At 51.5% G+C, this 13,040-nt stretch overlaps 2 protein-coding genes across 4 annotated transcripts in view; one reads left to right on the plus strand and one right to left on the minus strand.

Moving 5' to 3' along the window:
- Positions 1 to 13,040, plus strand: part of CFAP410 (cilia and flagella associated protein 410) — a 413,721-nt gene that overhangs the window by 343,519 nt on the left and 57,162 nt on the right. The gene's annotated exons all lie outside the window — the stretch shown is intronic.
- The window catches only part of TRPM2 (transient receptor potential cation channel subfamily M member 2), a 165,266-nt gene that overhangs the window by 29,378 nt on the left and 122,848 nt on the right, over positions 1 to 13,040 (minus strand). For 2 of the 3 annotated variants that reach the window (XM_050784399.1, XM_050784398.1), the window contains 6 exons: positions 12,887 to 12,999; positions 11,367 to 11,583; positions 7,367 to 7,485; positions 6,582 to 6,714; positions 5,916 to 6,087; positions 141 to 324 (listed from right to left, as the gene is read on the minus strand). In XM_050784399.1, the coding sequence (XP_050640356.1) occupies positions 141 to 324; positions 5,916 to 6,087; positions 6,582 to 6,714; positions 7,367 to 7,485; positions 11,367 to 11,583; positions 12,887 to 12,999 (938 nt within the window). Of the gene's footprint in view, positions 1 to 140; positions 325 to 5,915; positions 6,088 to 6,581; positions 6,715 to 7,366; positions 7,489 to 11,366; positions 11,584 to 12,886; positions 13,000 to 13,040 lie in introns of those variants that run through there. The other variant, XM_050784401.1, reaches the window with a different exon arrangement.

Raw genomic sequence — 13,040 nt, forward strand, 5'->3', positions numbered from 1 at the left:
CTCCACCAGGATATCAGTGGGGCGCCTCTGTGCACCAGCCATCCACACTGTCCACAAGACCCTGGAGACAGCTTGGCCACTGTGGCCCAGGAACGCCGTCCACCCACCCGCCCGCACGCTAGCCCCACCCAGGCGCTCACTTGAACATGGCGATGAGGAGGTTGAGCAGCAGGATGTTGGTGAAGAGCAGGTAGAGGCAGAGCAGGAGGACCGTCAGCCACTCGGGGAAGGCGGGCCTCTGCTGCGTCACGTCACTCTCGGGGCACTTGGGTTTGTAGGGGTCGGTGCCGTTGGGGCTGCAGTGCTCCGGGTTGAAGTTCACGCCTGGCGTTGGGAATGGGGGTGGGTGAGCCAAGAGAACAACACAGAGTCAAGAGGATCCTGGCAGGAGGGGACCCTCGAGGCCTCCAGTCACTGCCAGGTCCCCCGCAGGCCTGATGCCACTCATCTGGGTGACCTCAGCTGTCACCTCTGGGCCTGAAGTCCAGAAGGAGGCATCTGTCTCCAGCCAGAAACAGGTAAGAGGCCCCGGAGGCAGAGCTGCACCCAGGCTGGCCCGTGCCTCCACCCAGGGTACGCCACCCACCAGGGTACTGCCAGGGCCCCAGCCAGGGTCAGCACCAGGTCCCAAGCCTGGGGAGTTCAATTCGGTGGGAAATAATTTAAAAGGAAACGCAAGGAGCAGTGGCTCACATCTGTAATCCTAGCACTTTGGGAGGCCAAGGCGGGTGGATCACCTGAGGTTAGGAGTTTGAGACCAGCCTGGCCAACATGGTGAAACCTTGTCTCTACTAAAAATATAAAAATGAGCCAGGCATGGTGGCACATGCCTGTAATCCCAGTTACTCAGGAGACTGAGGCAGGAAAATCACTTGAACCTGGGAGGGATGTGGAGGTTGCAGTGAGCTGAGATTGCACCATTGCACTCCGGCCTGGGCAACAAGAGCAAAACTCTGTCTCAAAAAAAAAAAAAAAAACAGAATTGAAAAGGAAAAACAATTAACAACTATCTCAAAGAGAAGGGAGAGAAGGGAGAGAAGGGAGATGTGGAAAAGGGAAGATGCTGCTAAGACAATGCATGGACAAGTGAAACGGGTGATTGTGAAGCAAAATAGCATCCTGCATGCATAGAAAGTAAGGGCTGTTTAATATGTAACCAGCTTCTACCTTAAACAAATCTCTAAGGAAACATAGGAAGTTGTTAACAAAGGTTAACTCTGGGAGGTGAAATTATGAATAACATTCTTTCCTTACACTTGTCTTGAATTTTAAAATTGCTCAACAATGAGCAATGCAGTCCTGGGTAATCAAACGTATTTTGAATGCGTTACTAATTTTCTAAGATAGAAACTCACTCTGATGGCTATAAATTCCTATATTTAAAAAGAAGAGCTAAAATTATTAACGTAACTTTCCACTGTAGCAAACTAGAAAAAGAAGAGCAAACCACCCTTTCACAATAGAAATACTCAAGAAGATAGGACTCAAAGAGAACCTCTTTGATTGACAGGACATTTACAAAAATCCTGCAGCTAACATCATACCCAATGGGAAAGACTGGATGCTTTCCCCCAAGACAAGCCAAAAGCAAGCAGAAGGAAGGAAATAATGAAGATTAGAATATAAATGAGATCAAGAAAACAAAAACAATGAAGTCAACAAACCAAACTCAGTTCTTGAAAAAGAGCAACAAAAAAATACTACCTTGTAGCTAGACTGATCAAGAAAAAAAAAGAGACAAGGCTCAAATCGCTAAAATCAAATGAAAGAGAGGATAGTACTACTAATCTTACAAAGGAAATCCTAGAGAAAATTATATGCTAAGAAATTAGATAATCTAGAAGAATGGACAAATTCCTAGAAAGACACAAACTACCAAAGGTGACTGGAGAAGAAATAGAAAATATAAATAGACCTGTAACACATAAGAGATTGAATTAGTAAGGCAAAAACATCACGCAAAGGAAAGTCCACACTCAGAGGAGTTCACTGGTGAATTCTACCAAATGTTTACAGTAGAATTAAAACCACTCTTTTACAAACTCTTGCAAAATATAAGAGGGGGAACTACTTCCTAAGCCATTGTATGAGGCCAGTATTACCCTGACACCAAAACTAGGCAAACATATTACAAGAAAAGAAAACCACAGACCAATATCCTTCATGAATGTAGGTGCAAAAATCATTAAAAAAAAAAAAAAACAGCTAGCAAAGTGAATCCAGCACCATATAAAAGGGATTATTCACCAAGACCAAGTGGGACGTGTCCCAGGAACACACAGTTGGTTTAACATTCGAAGATCAATTGATGGAATGCACCATATTAATAGCGAAAGGAGCAAAAACCATCAGAACATTCGAATAAGTGCAGGAGAAGCAGCTGACACGGTCTACCACTCCTTCACAATAAAAACACTCAAGAAACTAGGAATAGAAGGAACTTCTTCAACCTAATAAAGCACATTTACAAAAGCCCCACAGCTAACATCACACTTAATGGTGAAAGACTTGTTCCCTAAGATCAGTGGACTCGTTGTCTAAAATCAGGAGCAAGGCAAGGATGTCCCCCGTTGTCCCTTCTGTTCAACATTGTACTGGAGGTTCTAGCCAGGGCACTTAAGCAAGAAGAAGAAATAAAAGGCAACCAGTTTGGAAAGGAACAAGTAAAACTGTCTCTTTTTGCAGATGACATGGTCTTGTATATGACAAATCCACTAAAAATCTATTAGAACTAATAAATAAGTTTAGCAAGGTTTCAGGGTTCAAGATCAATCTACAAATGTATTTCTATATACCAGTCATGAACAATTCGAAATGAAATCAATAGGACAATTCTATTTATAACAGTTTGGAAAAGAATAAAATATTTAGGAATAAATTTAACAGAAGAAGCATAAGACTTATTACTGAAAACTATAAAACATTATTGAGATAAATTAAAGAATTAAATAAGCAAAAACACATCCCATGTTCACAATCAAAATCACACATGCCCTTTTTGGAGAAACTGATGAGCTGATCCAAAAATTATTGTGAAGATAAGGGATCCAGAGGCCAAAGCAATCCTGGAAAAGAACAAATTAGGACTCATACTTCCGAATTTCAAAATTTACTACAAGGCTACGCCAACCAAGACAGTATGGTCAAAACTTACTACAAAGCTACACTCACCAAGATAGTGCAGTCCTGGCACAAGGACAGACATCAGTGGAACTGAACTGACACTCTAGAAATAAACTCTTATGTTAATGGTCCACTGATTTTCAACAAGGATGCCAAGAGGCTTCACTGGGGAAAGAACAGTCTTGTCAACAAATAGTGCTGGGACAACAGGAGAGCCACAAGGAAGACTGACCCTTACCACACACCAGGCCAAACAAAAAGCGAAAGCTGTAAAACACTTAGTAGAACACAGGTGTAAATCATGGCCATGGTTTTCAGCTAGGACACCAAAAGCACAATGATCAAGGAGATTGATAAGTTGAATGTCATCAAACGTTCAAAAGTTCGTGCATCAAATGACACCATAAAGAAAATAACAAGTCAGCCCACAGACTGACAAAAACAATTCAAATCATACATTTGTTAAGAGACTGGCATCCTTATGTAAAGAACTCTTACAACTCAATAACATAAAAGACAAATAACACAACTGAAAAATGGGCAAAGACGGCCAGGCGCAGTGGCTCACACCTGTAATCCCAGCAGTTTGGGAGGCCAAGGTGGGCGGATCACGAGGTCAGGAGATCGAGGCCATCCTGGCCAACATGGTGAAACCCTGTCTCTACTAAAAATACAAAAATTAGCCAGGCATGATGGCAGGTGCCTGTAATTCCAGCTACTCAGGAGGTTGATGGCATGTGCCTGTAATCCCAGCTACTCGGGAGGCTGAGGCAGGAGAATTGCTTGAACTAGCGGGGCAGAGGTTGCAGTGAGCTGAGATCACACCACTGCACTCCAGCCTGGGCGACAGAGTGAGATCTCGTCTCAAAAAAAAAAAAAAAAAAAAAAAAAAAAAAGAAAAAGAAAAATGGGCAAAGGGCAGGAAGAAACATTTCTTCAAAGACGACGTACAGATGGCCCAATTAGCACCAGAGGAGACGCTTGACATGGCAGGTCCTTAGAGAAATGCCAGTCAAAGCAACAAGGAGAGCCACTTCCCACCCACTGGGATGTGAGCTTTTTTTTTTTAATGGACAATAACAAATGTTGGCAAGAAGGTAGAGAAACTGGAATCCTGGGACTGGGCAGGCAGGAATGTGGAATGCGACAGGCTGTCTGGAAAACAGCCCGGCAGGTCCTCAAAAACTTAAACATGGAGTTCTCATGAGCCAGCCACGCATTCCCAGGTGTCTAAGAGAAATAAAAACATACCCGCACAAAACCCTATAACAGTTCATGCTACGTTATTCACAGCATTTGAAAAGTGGAAACGGCCCAGTGTGGTGGCTCACGCCTGTAATCCCAGCACTTTGGGAAGCCGAGGCGGGTGGATCATCTGAAGTCAGGAGCTCAAGACCAGCCTGGCCAACACGGTGAAACCCCATCTCTACTAAAAATACAAAAATTAGCCAGGCATGGTGGCGGGCACCTGTAATCCCAGCTACTCAGGAGGCTGAGGCAGAAGAATCGCTTGAACCCAGGAGGCAGAAGTTGCAGTGAGCCGAGACTGTGCCGCTGCACTCCAGCCTGAGCAACAAACAGAGTGAGACTCCCTCTCGGGAAAAATGAATGAATGAATGAAAAGTGGAAACAACTCATATGTCCACCAGCTGATGAATGGATGAATAAAATGTGGTGTGTCCATACAGCAGGGTCCTATTCAGCCATAAACAGGAAGTAAATACTGATACACGATGATGAACCTTGAAAACATGATGTCAAGTGAAAGAAGTCAGACACCAGAGACTGCCTATTACATCATCCAGTTTCTATGAAATGCCCAGAAAAGGCAACTTGCAAGTAGCTTCGTGGGTGGCTGTGGCTGAGGGGAGGGAACGGGAGTGGCTGTGAGTGAGATGCGGGGTCTTCTCAGGGTGATGCCAATGTCATAAAATTAGATTCTGTAAAGATACTGTAAACCACTGACAGGTACACTTTATCCAGGTGAACATTCTCTCAGTGAAGCTGTTAAAAGAAAAAAACCTTCTATATGGAAAGTGTTCTATCTGGCAGGCACGGTGGCTCACGCCTGTAATCTCAGCACTTTGGGAAGCCAAGGGGCGGATCACTTGAGCTCAAGAGTTCAAGACCGGCCTGGGCTACATGGCGAAACCTCTGTCTCTACAAAACATACAAAAATTAGCCAGGTGTGTTGGCGTGCACATGTAGTCCCAGCCACGCGGGAGGCGGGTGGGAGGATGACTTGAGCCCAGGAGGTAGACGTGCCACTGCACTCTAGCCTGGGTGACAGAGCAAGACCCTGTCAAAGAAACGGAAGGGAGAGAGGGAGGGAAGGGGGGAGGGAAGGGGAAGGGAGAGAGGGAGGGAAGGGGGGAGGGAAGGAAAAGGAAGGAGGGAGGGAAGGAGGAAGGGAGGGAGGAATGAATTCTCTCCATCAAGAGAAGGAAGTTATTTCTGATTGAGGTGAGAGGGAAAGGGGAAACAGGGTGACATTCCATTTTGGGGGGCTGTCAGCTGATGCCCCAGGTGCCCTCAGCCCACTCTGACCTCTGCGTGGCACCACCCACCCCCACCCCCACCAGGCCCCCCCTCCTCCCTCCCCTGGGCAGTGGGAGCCCCTTCTACTTCCTGCCACGGGAGCTGGGGAGTGAATGTCCCCAAGGAGGACGCCGGCCAGGTGGGAACTGCAGGACCCCCTGACAGAGCCGGCCTCACTCCCACTCAGGCTGTGGCCCCTTTCCAGCCTCTGTCCTGCTTCCTCCACCCAAGCTCCCATGGCGCCCGGCTCCTACCGTCGATGTAGCCCGGGATCTGCCCGAAGATGGTGAGGTAGGAGTGGTAGACGGCCCCTCGGAACAGCCAGTCCACCCGGCGCTCGTTGTGGATGAGGATGGCCTGCTTGGCCACCCCAAAGGACACCACCCACACGGCCAGCAGGAAGAGGAAGAAGAAGACATCCTTCATCTGCAGGACAGAGAAGCGTGTGGGCTACACCCTCCCGCCCCCGATGCCCACTGGGCCCAGAGGCAGGCCCAGCAGCGGTGGAGATGGCACTGCCACTCACAGCACAGACGCAGCACGCGGGAGGCTCCCAGGAGCAGCCCTGGGGCTGCCTCCGCACTCTCGCGGACGGCCGACATCTTTGTGCTGGCACCACAAAGACATGACGAAGAGGGGTCAGACATAACCGTGACCCCAGGAGGAAAGCTCCTAGAGCTGAATCAGAGGTCAGGAATGAGCGGGGATCAGAAAGGAGAATGAGGGAAGGTTTCCTGGAAGAGGCGACTCACAGGCAAAGATACGAGAAGGGCATTCTTGGGAGCCCAAGGGGCAAAGCAGGACAGGGGGCCGGCAGGTGTGCTTAAGCCCTGGTCTGAGCCGCAGGCAAGGGGCCTGCCCTCCCCGAGGCCCACCCTGGGCTGCAGGCTGCGATGGAGCTGGTGCCCCCGTCCCCTTACCATCCGCTTCACAATGATGATCTTGGGCCCCAGCGTCTTACTGACGGTAAAAATGTGCATGAGCCGGAGACAGAACAGGATGAAGTCCAGAGAGAGGATGACGCGCCCGGGATACAACGTCGCCGGGATGAGCCTGGCCGCCAGGCAGAAGCACACGCACCTCAGCCACCCGCCACAGTGGCCCTCGGAGCTGTCCCCCGCCACTCCTCCAGCTGTCCCCGCCCAGGTGGGCCCTGGAGGCAAAGGGCTCTGGTGGGCCCTGCATCCCAGGTGTTCAAAGCCGGCATGAGATCGAGGAGCAGAGCCTCCCACTTCTCTTCAGAAAGGTCTGGACGCCCAGCCCCACAGGACAGTCTGGCATGGGGGCACCCTAGGGAGCCAGCAGGTAGCCAGGGCTCTCTTGCCTCAGAGAAAGGGGGCCGTGGCCTCGCAGAGACCCGAGACCATCACAGGCAGTGCAGTGACCCCACAGCAGGGAGGTAGAGGGAGAAAGGGGCAGCTGCGTGTCCGTGGAGCTGGGACAATTCCAGTGGCTGCCATCCATGGCCCCTAGCACATGGACAATCTCAGCTCTGCCAGGAGCTCTCATGCCCCTTCTGTGCTCCCTCGACAATCCCAAGGGTAGGTGGGACACTGTCACCCGGACACCCGTTAGATGACAATCCAGGGTTCACAGAGGAGCTGAGCCTCGTCTGGTACGGCTGGCTCCGGGCCCGGCCTGTGCTCATCCCCTGCGGGGCTGGCTGCCGCAGACAGGGGCCCACCATCGGGGTGAGGCCACTCACCTGCAGGTCAGCCCTGCCACAAAGAGCAAGATCGCACCGACGTCCAGCTTATTCCAGAAGTCACTGAAGTACAAGGCTGCCTTCTTCATCAGCCCGCACTCGTCAGGGTCATAGAAGAGCTACTGGGAAGAGGGGCGGTGGGGAGGCAGACATACTGTCACTCTTACTATCCTCACTGTCACATCACTATCCACTATCATCATCACAATCACTGTTGTTACTATCACCACTGTCACTATCACCACTGTCCTCGCTGTCACCATCACTGTCACATCACTATCCACTATCATCACAATCACTGTTGTTACTATCACCACTGTTACTATCACCACCGTCCTGTCACCATCACTGTCACATCACTCTCCACTGTCATCATCACAATCACTGTCATCATCACAATCACTGTCACTATCACCACTGTCACTATCACTACTGTCCTGTCACCATCACTGTCACATCACTATCCACTATCATCACAATCACTGTCACTATCATCACAGTCACTGTTGTCACTATCACCACTGTCCTCGCTGTCACCATCACTGTCACATCACTCTCCACTATCATCACAATCACTGTTGTTACTATCACCACTGTCACTGTCACTATCACCACTGTCACTGTCACTATCACCACTGTCCTGTCACATCACTATCCATTATCATCACTATCATCACTATCACTATCACCACTATCCTGTCACTGTCACATCACTCTCCACTATCATCACTATCATCACAATCACTGTCACTATCACTATCATCACAGTCACTGTTGTCACTATCACCACTATCACTCACTATCACCACCGTCCTCGCTATCACCATCACTGTCACATCACTATCCACTATCATCACTATCACTATCATCACAATCACAGTCACTGTCACTATCATCACTATCCTGTCACTGTCACTATAATCACTATCACCACTGTCCTCACTGTCACCATCACTATCCACTATCATCATCAGTCACTGTCACTATCATCATAATCACTATCACCACTATCCTGTCACTGTCACACTGTCACTATCATCACTATCACCACTATCCTGTCACTGTCACATGACTCTCCTCTATCATCACTATCACTGTCATCACAGTCACTGTTGTCATTATCACCACTATCACTGTCACTACCACCACTGTCCTGTCACTGTGACATCACTCTCCACTATCATCACCACAGTCACTATCATCACTATCACTGACACTGTTCATCACTATCCTCACTGTCACTGTCACATCACTCTCCACTATCATCACAAAAACTGTCACTATCATCACTATCCTGTCACTGTCACATCACTCTCCACTGTCATCACTATCTCTATCATCACAATTACTGTCACTGTCACTAGCACTATCACTATCATGACTATCACTGATGCTGTCATCATGGTCAGCAAATCCGAACATTGGTTCTGGTCTGAAGAGAGCTGGGTCAGTGAGGGAGATGGGAACAGGAGGTGGAGGAACAATGCGTAGTAGTGCTGGCAGCAGCTCCCCTGGCGCCCTGCTCACTCAGCACCTGTATGTGCATATATGTGTATGTACATATATTCTGCATGTATGTGTGTATATGTCTGAATATGTGTGTATGTGTGTGTGTGCAGGTATTTGTGTATGTGTATGTATGTATATGTGTGTGTGCACTGTGTGCATATATTTGTATGTGTGTATATGTGTGTATGTATTGTATGTGCATGTTTGCATGTTTCTATGTGTGTCTGTGTGTATATGTATATGTGTATTTTTCTTGTATGTGTACATGTGTATATATGTGTATGTGTCTGTGTGTTCGTATGTGTATGTGTACGTGTATGTGTATGTGTGCATGTGTATGAGCTTGTGTGTATATGTGTAGGTATGTACGTGTGTGTATGTGTATGCTTATATGGAGATGTGTATATTTGTGTGTGTATGCATGTGTATGCATGTGCATGTGTGTGCATGTATGTATGCATGTGTATGTGTTGTGTACGTGTATGTGTATGCATGTGTGCTGTGTGTGTGCATGTGTACATGTGTATATGTGTATGCACGTGTGTAATGTGTATGTGTATGTACATGTATGTTTATGCGTATATTTGTGTGTATGCATGTATGTGCATGTGTATGCATGTGTGTATGTGTGCACATGTGCATGTGTGTGTTTATGTCTGTATATTTGTATGTGTGTATGCATGTGTACGTGTATATGTATGTGTATATGCATGTGTGTGTGCATGTATGCATGTGTGTGCATGTGCACGTGTGTATGCATGTTTATGTGTGCATGTGTGTGTATGCATATGCATGTATGTGTGTGCCTGTGTAATGTGTGCATATGTGTGCATGTATGTGTGCATGTGTGTGTGCATATGCTTATGTGTGCATTTGTGTGCATGTACATGTGTGCATGTATCTGTATGTGTATGCATGTGTGCGCACATGTGCATGTGTGTGTGTGTGTTGCAGCAGCCCCCTCCTCACTGTCAGGCGCCAGCTGCCTTCCCACAGGGATGTTTGTTCTGTTGGGGGCCACATCGCTTCTTCAGCAGGCCAAGAGTGCAGGACCCTGGTAGGAGCTGTGGGAACCCCCATTTGGTCTGCTTGGCAGGAGTCCCCACACCCTTCCTAGCCACAGGCCCCAGGACCCAGCAGCTGGACAGGTGGGGCAGGTGACCAGCAGGACCAACCAGGGCCCTCCCCGGATCACAGACAGACGCAGGGAGTAGGAAGTGCCCTCTGCTCTCAGGCTGCTGCGCATGGGGCTGGGGCTAGGGGTGCATGGAGGCCTCCAGAGAGGCCTCGTAGAGAGGGTCTAGTGGCAGAAGACATGTGGCAAGAGGAAGGCCAAGGAGAGCCCGGCAAAGCCAGGGCCACAACACAACTCCCAGGCCCCGCCCAGTCCTGGCCCTGATCTTCCTTCCTGGGGGTGCCAGTGCCTCCCCGAGGGCCCCAGTAGGCAGTGGTATTTACACAGTGCACACCGCTTTCTAACTGGGGGCCTGGTGCTCCACCAAGGTCAGAGAGCACAGATGAGTCAAAGCCAGGACCACTGCCCTGTGGCCAATCCCACCCCCTCACCACTTCCCTGAGGGTCCCATGGGCCTAGTTCCCATTCACCGGCTGCCAGCAGGTACAGGCACCATAGGGACACGGTGGAGACCCCACACAGTAAGGGATTCGCCCCACCTGGAGGGCAGCTTGGCCTCGCCCAGCTCCAGGGAGGTAGCCTCTGAGCCCTTGGAATGTCCATATGATGAGGCTGTCCTTGTTTACCTGGGGCCTGGGCCACGCCAGGTAGTCCCACAGTGTGATTTGGGTTGGGGTGGGGCCCTGGGCAGTTTTCAGTTTGACCTTTGGAGGGCTAGAGACTGAGGTCAATCATGTGGTGTCAGCCGCGCCTGTGACTGACCTCTAGTAGACACCAAGGCCCGCGAGCTTCCCTGGGGACCGTGCCTCCATGCCTGAGGCCACACATCATCACTGGGAGGATGGAGTGCCACCCACCCCTCCACAGGGATGCCAGGATGCCCTGGGCTCAGAGCTGTCCTGGATGCAGCTGTGTCCCTCCCCCTGGCTGCTTTAGTCTGTAGACTTTTGCTTAATAAACCGTAAGTGAGCATTGCCACTCCCCAGCGTCTGTGGGTCCTTTTGGCTAGTTACTGAATGTGAGAGGGGTCTTAGGGACCCCCCACCTTGCATAGCTCTTCCTGGGGGAGGGGACACACCCATTCAAAGTCCACAAGGTCAGGGCATCCACCTGGAGCTGATCAACTGGTCTCCAGGAGGGGAGGATGTCTGGGCTGAGGGAAAGCAGGGAAGCAGGCACAGTGGGCACGAGGAGGGAGGGGCCCCAGCCACCCATTTTGGGGAGCACTGGCTCTGCCCAGCTCGCAAGGGGCTAGGCAGGCTAGGTGGGGTGGGCTCTAAGCCCTGGGTCCCCTACCAGAATGCAGCCAAGTGGGCGGCCCCGGGCTGGGGCGTGGAAAGGCAGATGGGGCTGTACCTGCCGCGTCTCCTCACACACCAAGGAGAACAGCCAGAGGTAGATGGCATACTCGCACCAGGAGGGCGTGGGCTGGAAGTCCACCATGAGCACATAGGCGAACAGGCAGAGGAAGGCGAAGTAGGAGAGGATGTTCAGGTGGAAGACGACCACGGGCGCGGTGAAGAAGGCGCGGGCGCGGGCCACGGGGCTGCTTACCCCCTGCAGCCTCTTCTCTCTGTGGCCGTCGCAGTGGAGAGGAGACAGTGACCGCCAGGGCCAGGGTCCTGACCTCCACAGGCTTTGGCCACCCCATGATCCCCTGTGCCCCTCAGAGAGATGTGCTTTTAGGGGCAAAAGCACTCAGGGATCCAGGGCCAGAACAGCAGCTCCAGGCAGAGCCAGCACAGCGCAGCCACCAGAGTGGGGCTGGACCCCACAGCCCAGCAAAGTGAGGACACAGGGATGCCCGCTGACACCCTGCCCATGGCCATGACTCTCATGGCTGCAAACAGGGAAGCCCAGCCTGCCCCAAGCCCAGCCTTGGGTGGACCCCAGCTTCAGAGCTCCCGGTGCTCAGTGGACGCTCAGGCCTTAGTCACCCTCCTGTAAATGGGGACAGGCTTTCCTCACCATCCTCACTGGGGGCAGGGCCGACCACACTCCCCCTGTGGCATACCCTGATCCCGGGGCCGCTGGAACGGGAGCAGAGGCAGCCATCAGTGAAACGGCTCTGCCACCCTCAGGACAGCATAGGAGAAGCCAGCACTGCTTTAGGACACCTGAGCCGCTCCTCCCTGCCTCAGTTTCCCACCAGGATTCCTGAGCATTCAGGTACCCATCGTGGCCATCAGGAGAAAGGGAAGGAGGTGGGCAGTATGGCCTGTGAGTTGCAGAAGGGGCTCAGCCACCTCGCTGGAGTCTTGAATATGCCCTGACTTCCAGGAGACCCTGAGCCTCCATCCAGCCCTCAGTAAACCACAGCAGACCCCACAACGTCCCAGCAAGCCTCTGAGGAGATGCAGGTGGGGACACCAGGCCAGGCCAGGTCTTCAACCATGGCCAGCCATGTCCTCCTCCTTCTGAAGGGAAAGCGATTACATCAATACAGGCTCTGCAGCTGGGAGGACAGGGAGGCACTCAGCCGCGGCTCACTGCCCCTACCCTAGACCTGCACTCACTGCCTGAGCCCCAGACTGGCTCAAGTCTGCAGTGCCGGCAGGAGCAGGAGACCATCTTTCCTGGCCTCCCTGACCCCAGGCTGCTGTGGCCAAGGGATGGGCTCCCCAGCATCATGCGATCAGCGCTGGGGCTGGGGCTGGGGCTGGGGCTGGGGCTGGGGCTGGGGCTGGGGCAGGGCAGGTGCTTCCAGCACGTGGGGCCCTGCTCTGCTTCCCACCCCCATCTCTATGGCCCCAGGATCAGGCACAATTCTGAGGACACATGACTTGCTCCCAGCGAGGGGATCTGGGGAAGGTCCTGAGCCCCCAGGAGCCCCTCCCACAGCCCCGCAGTCCCGCAGCCCCGCAGCCCTGCAGCACCTGAAGGAGATGAGGCCGGTGAGGAGCAGCGGGAAGGCCAGCATGCACAGGGTCACACGCCACAGCCCGTTGTCCACACAGAGCTGGCCCCACCACACCTTGGTCAGGAAGGCCTGCGGATGGGGGCAGTCTCAGGATGGTGGTGCCCAGCCCT

This window comes from Macaca thibetana, chromosome 3 (assembly GCF_024542745.1).
Source record: "Macaca thibetana thibetana isolate TM-01 chromosome 3, ASM2454274v1, whole genome shotgun sequence".
In the NCBI taxonomy this organism is placed as follows: Eukaryota; Metazoa; Chordata; class Mammalia; order Primates; family Cercopithecidae; genus Macaca; species Macaca thibetana.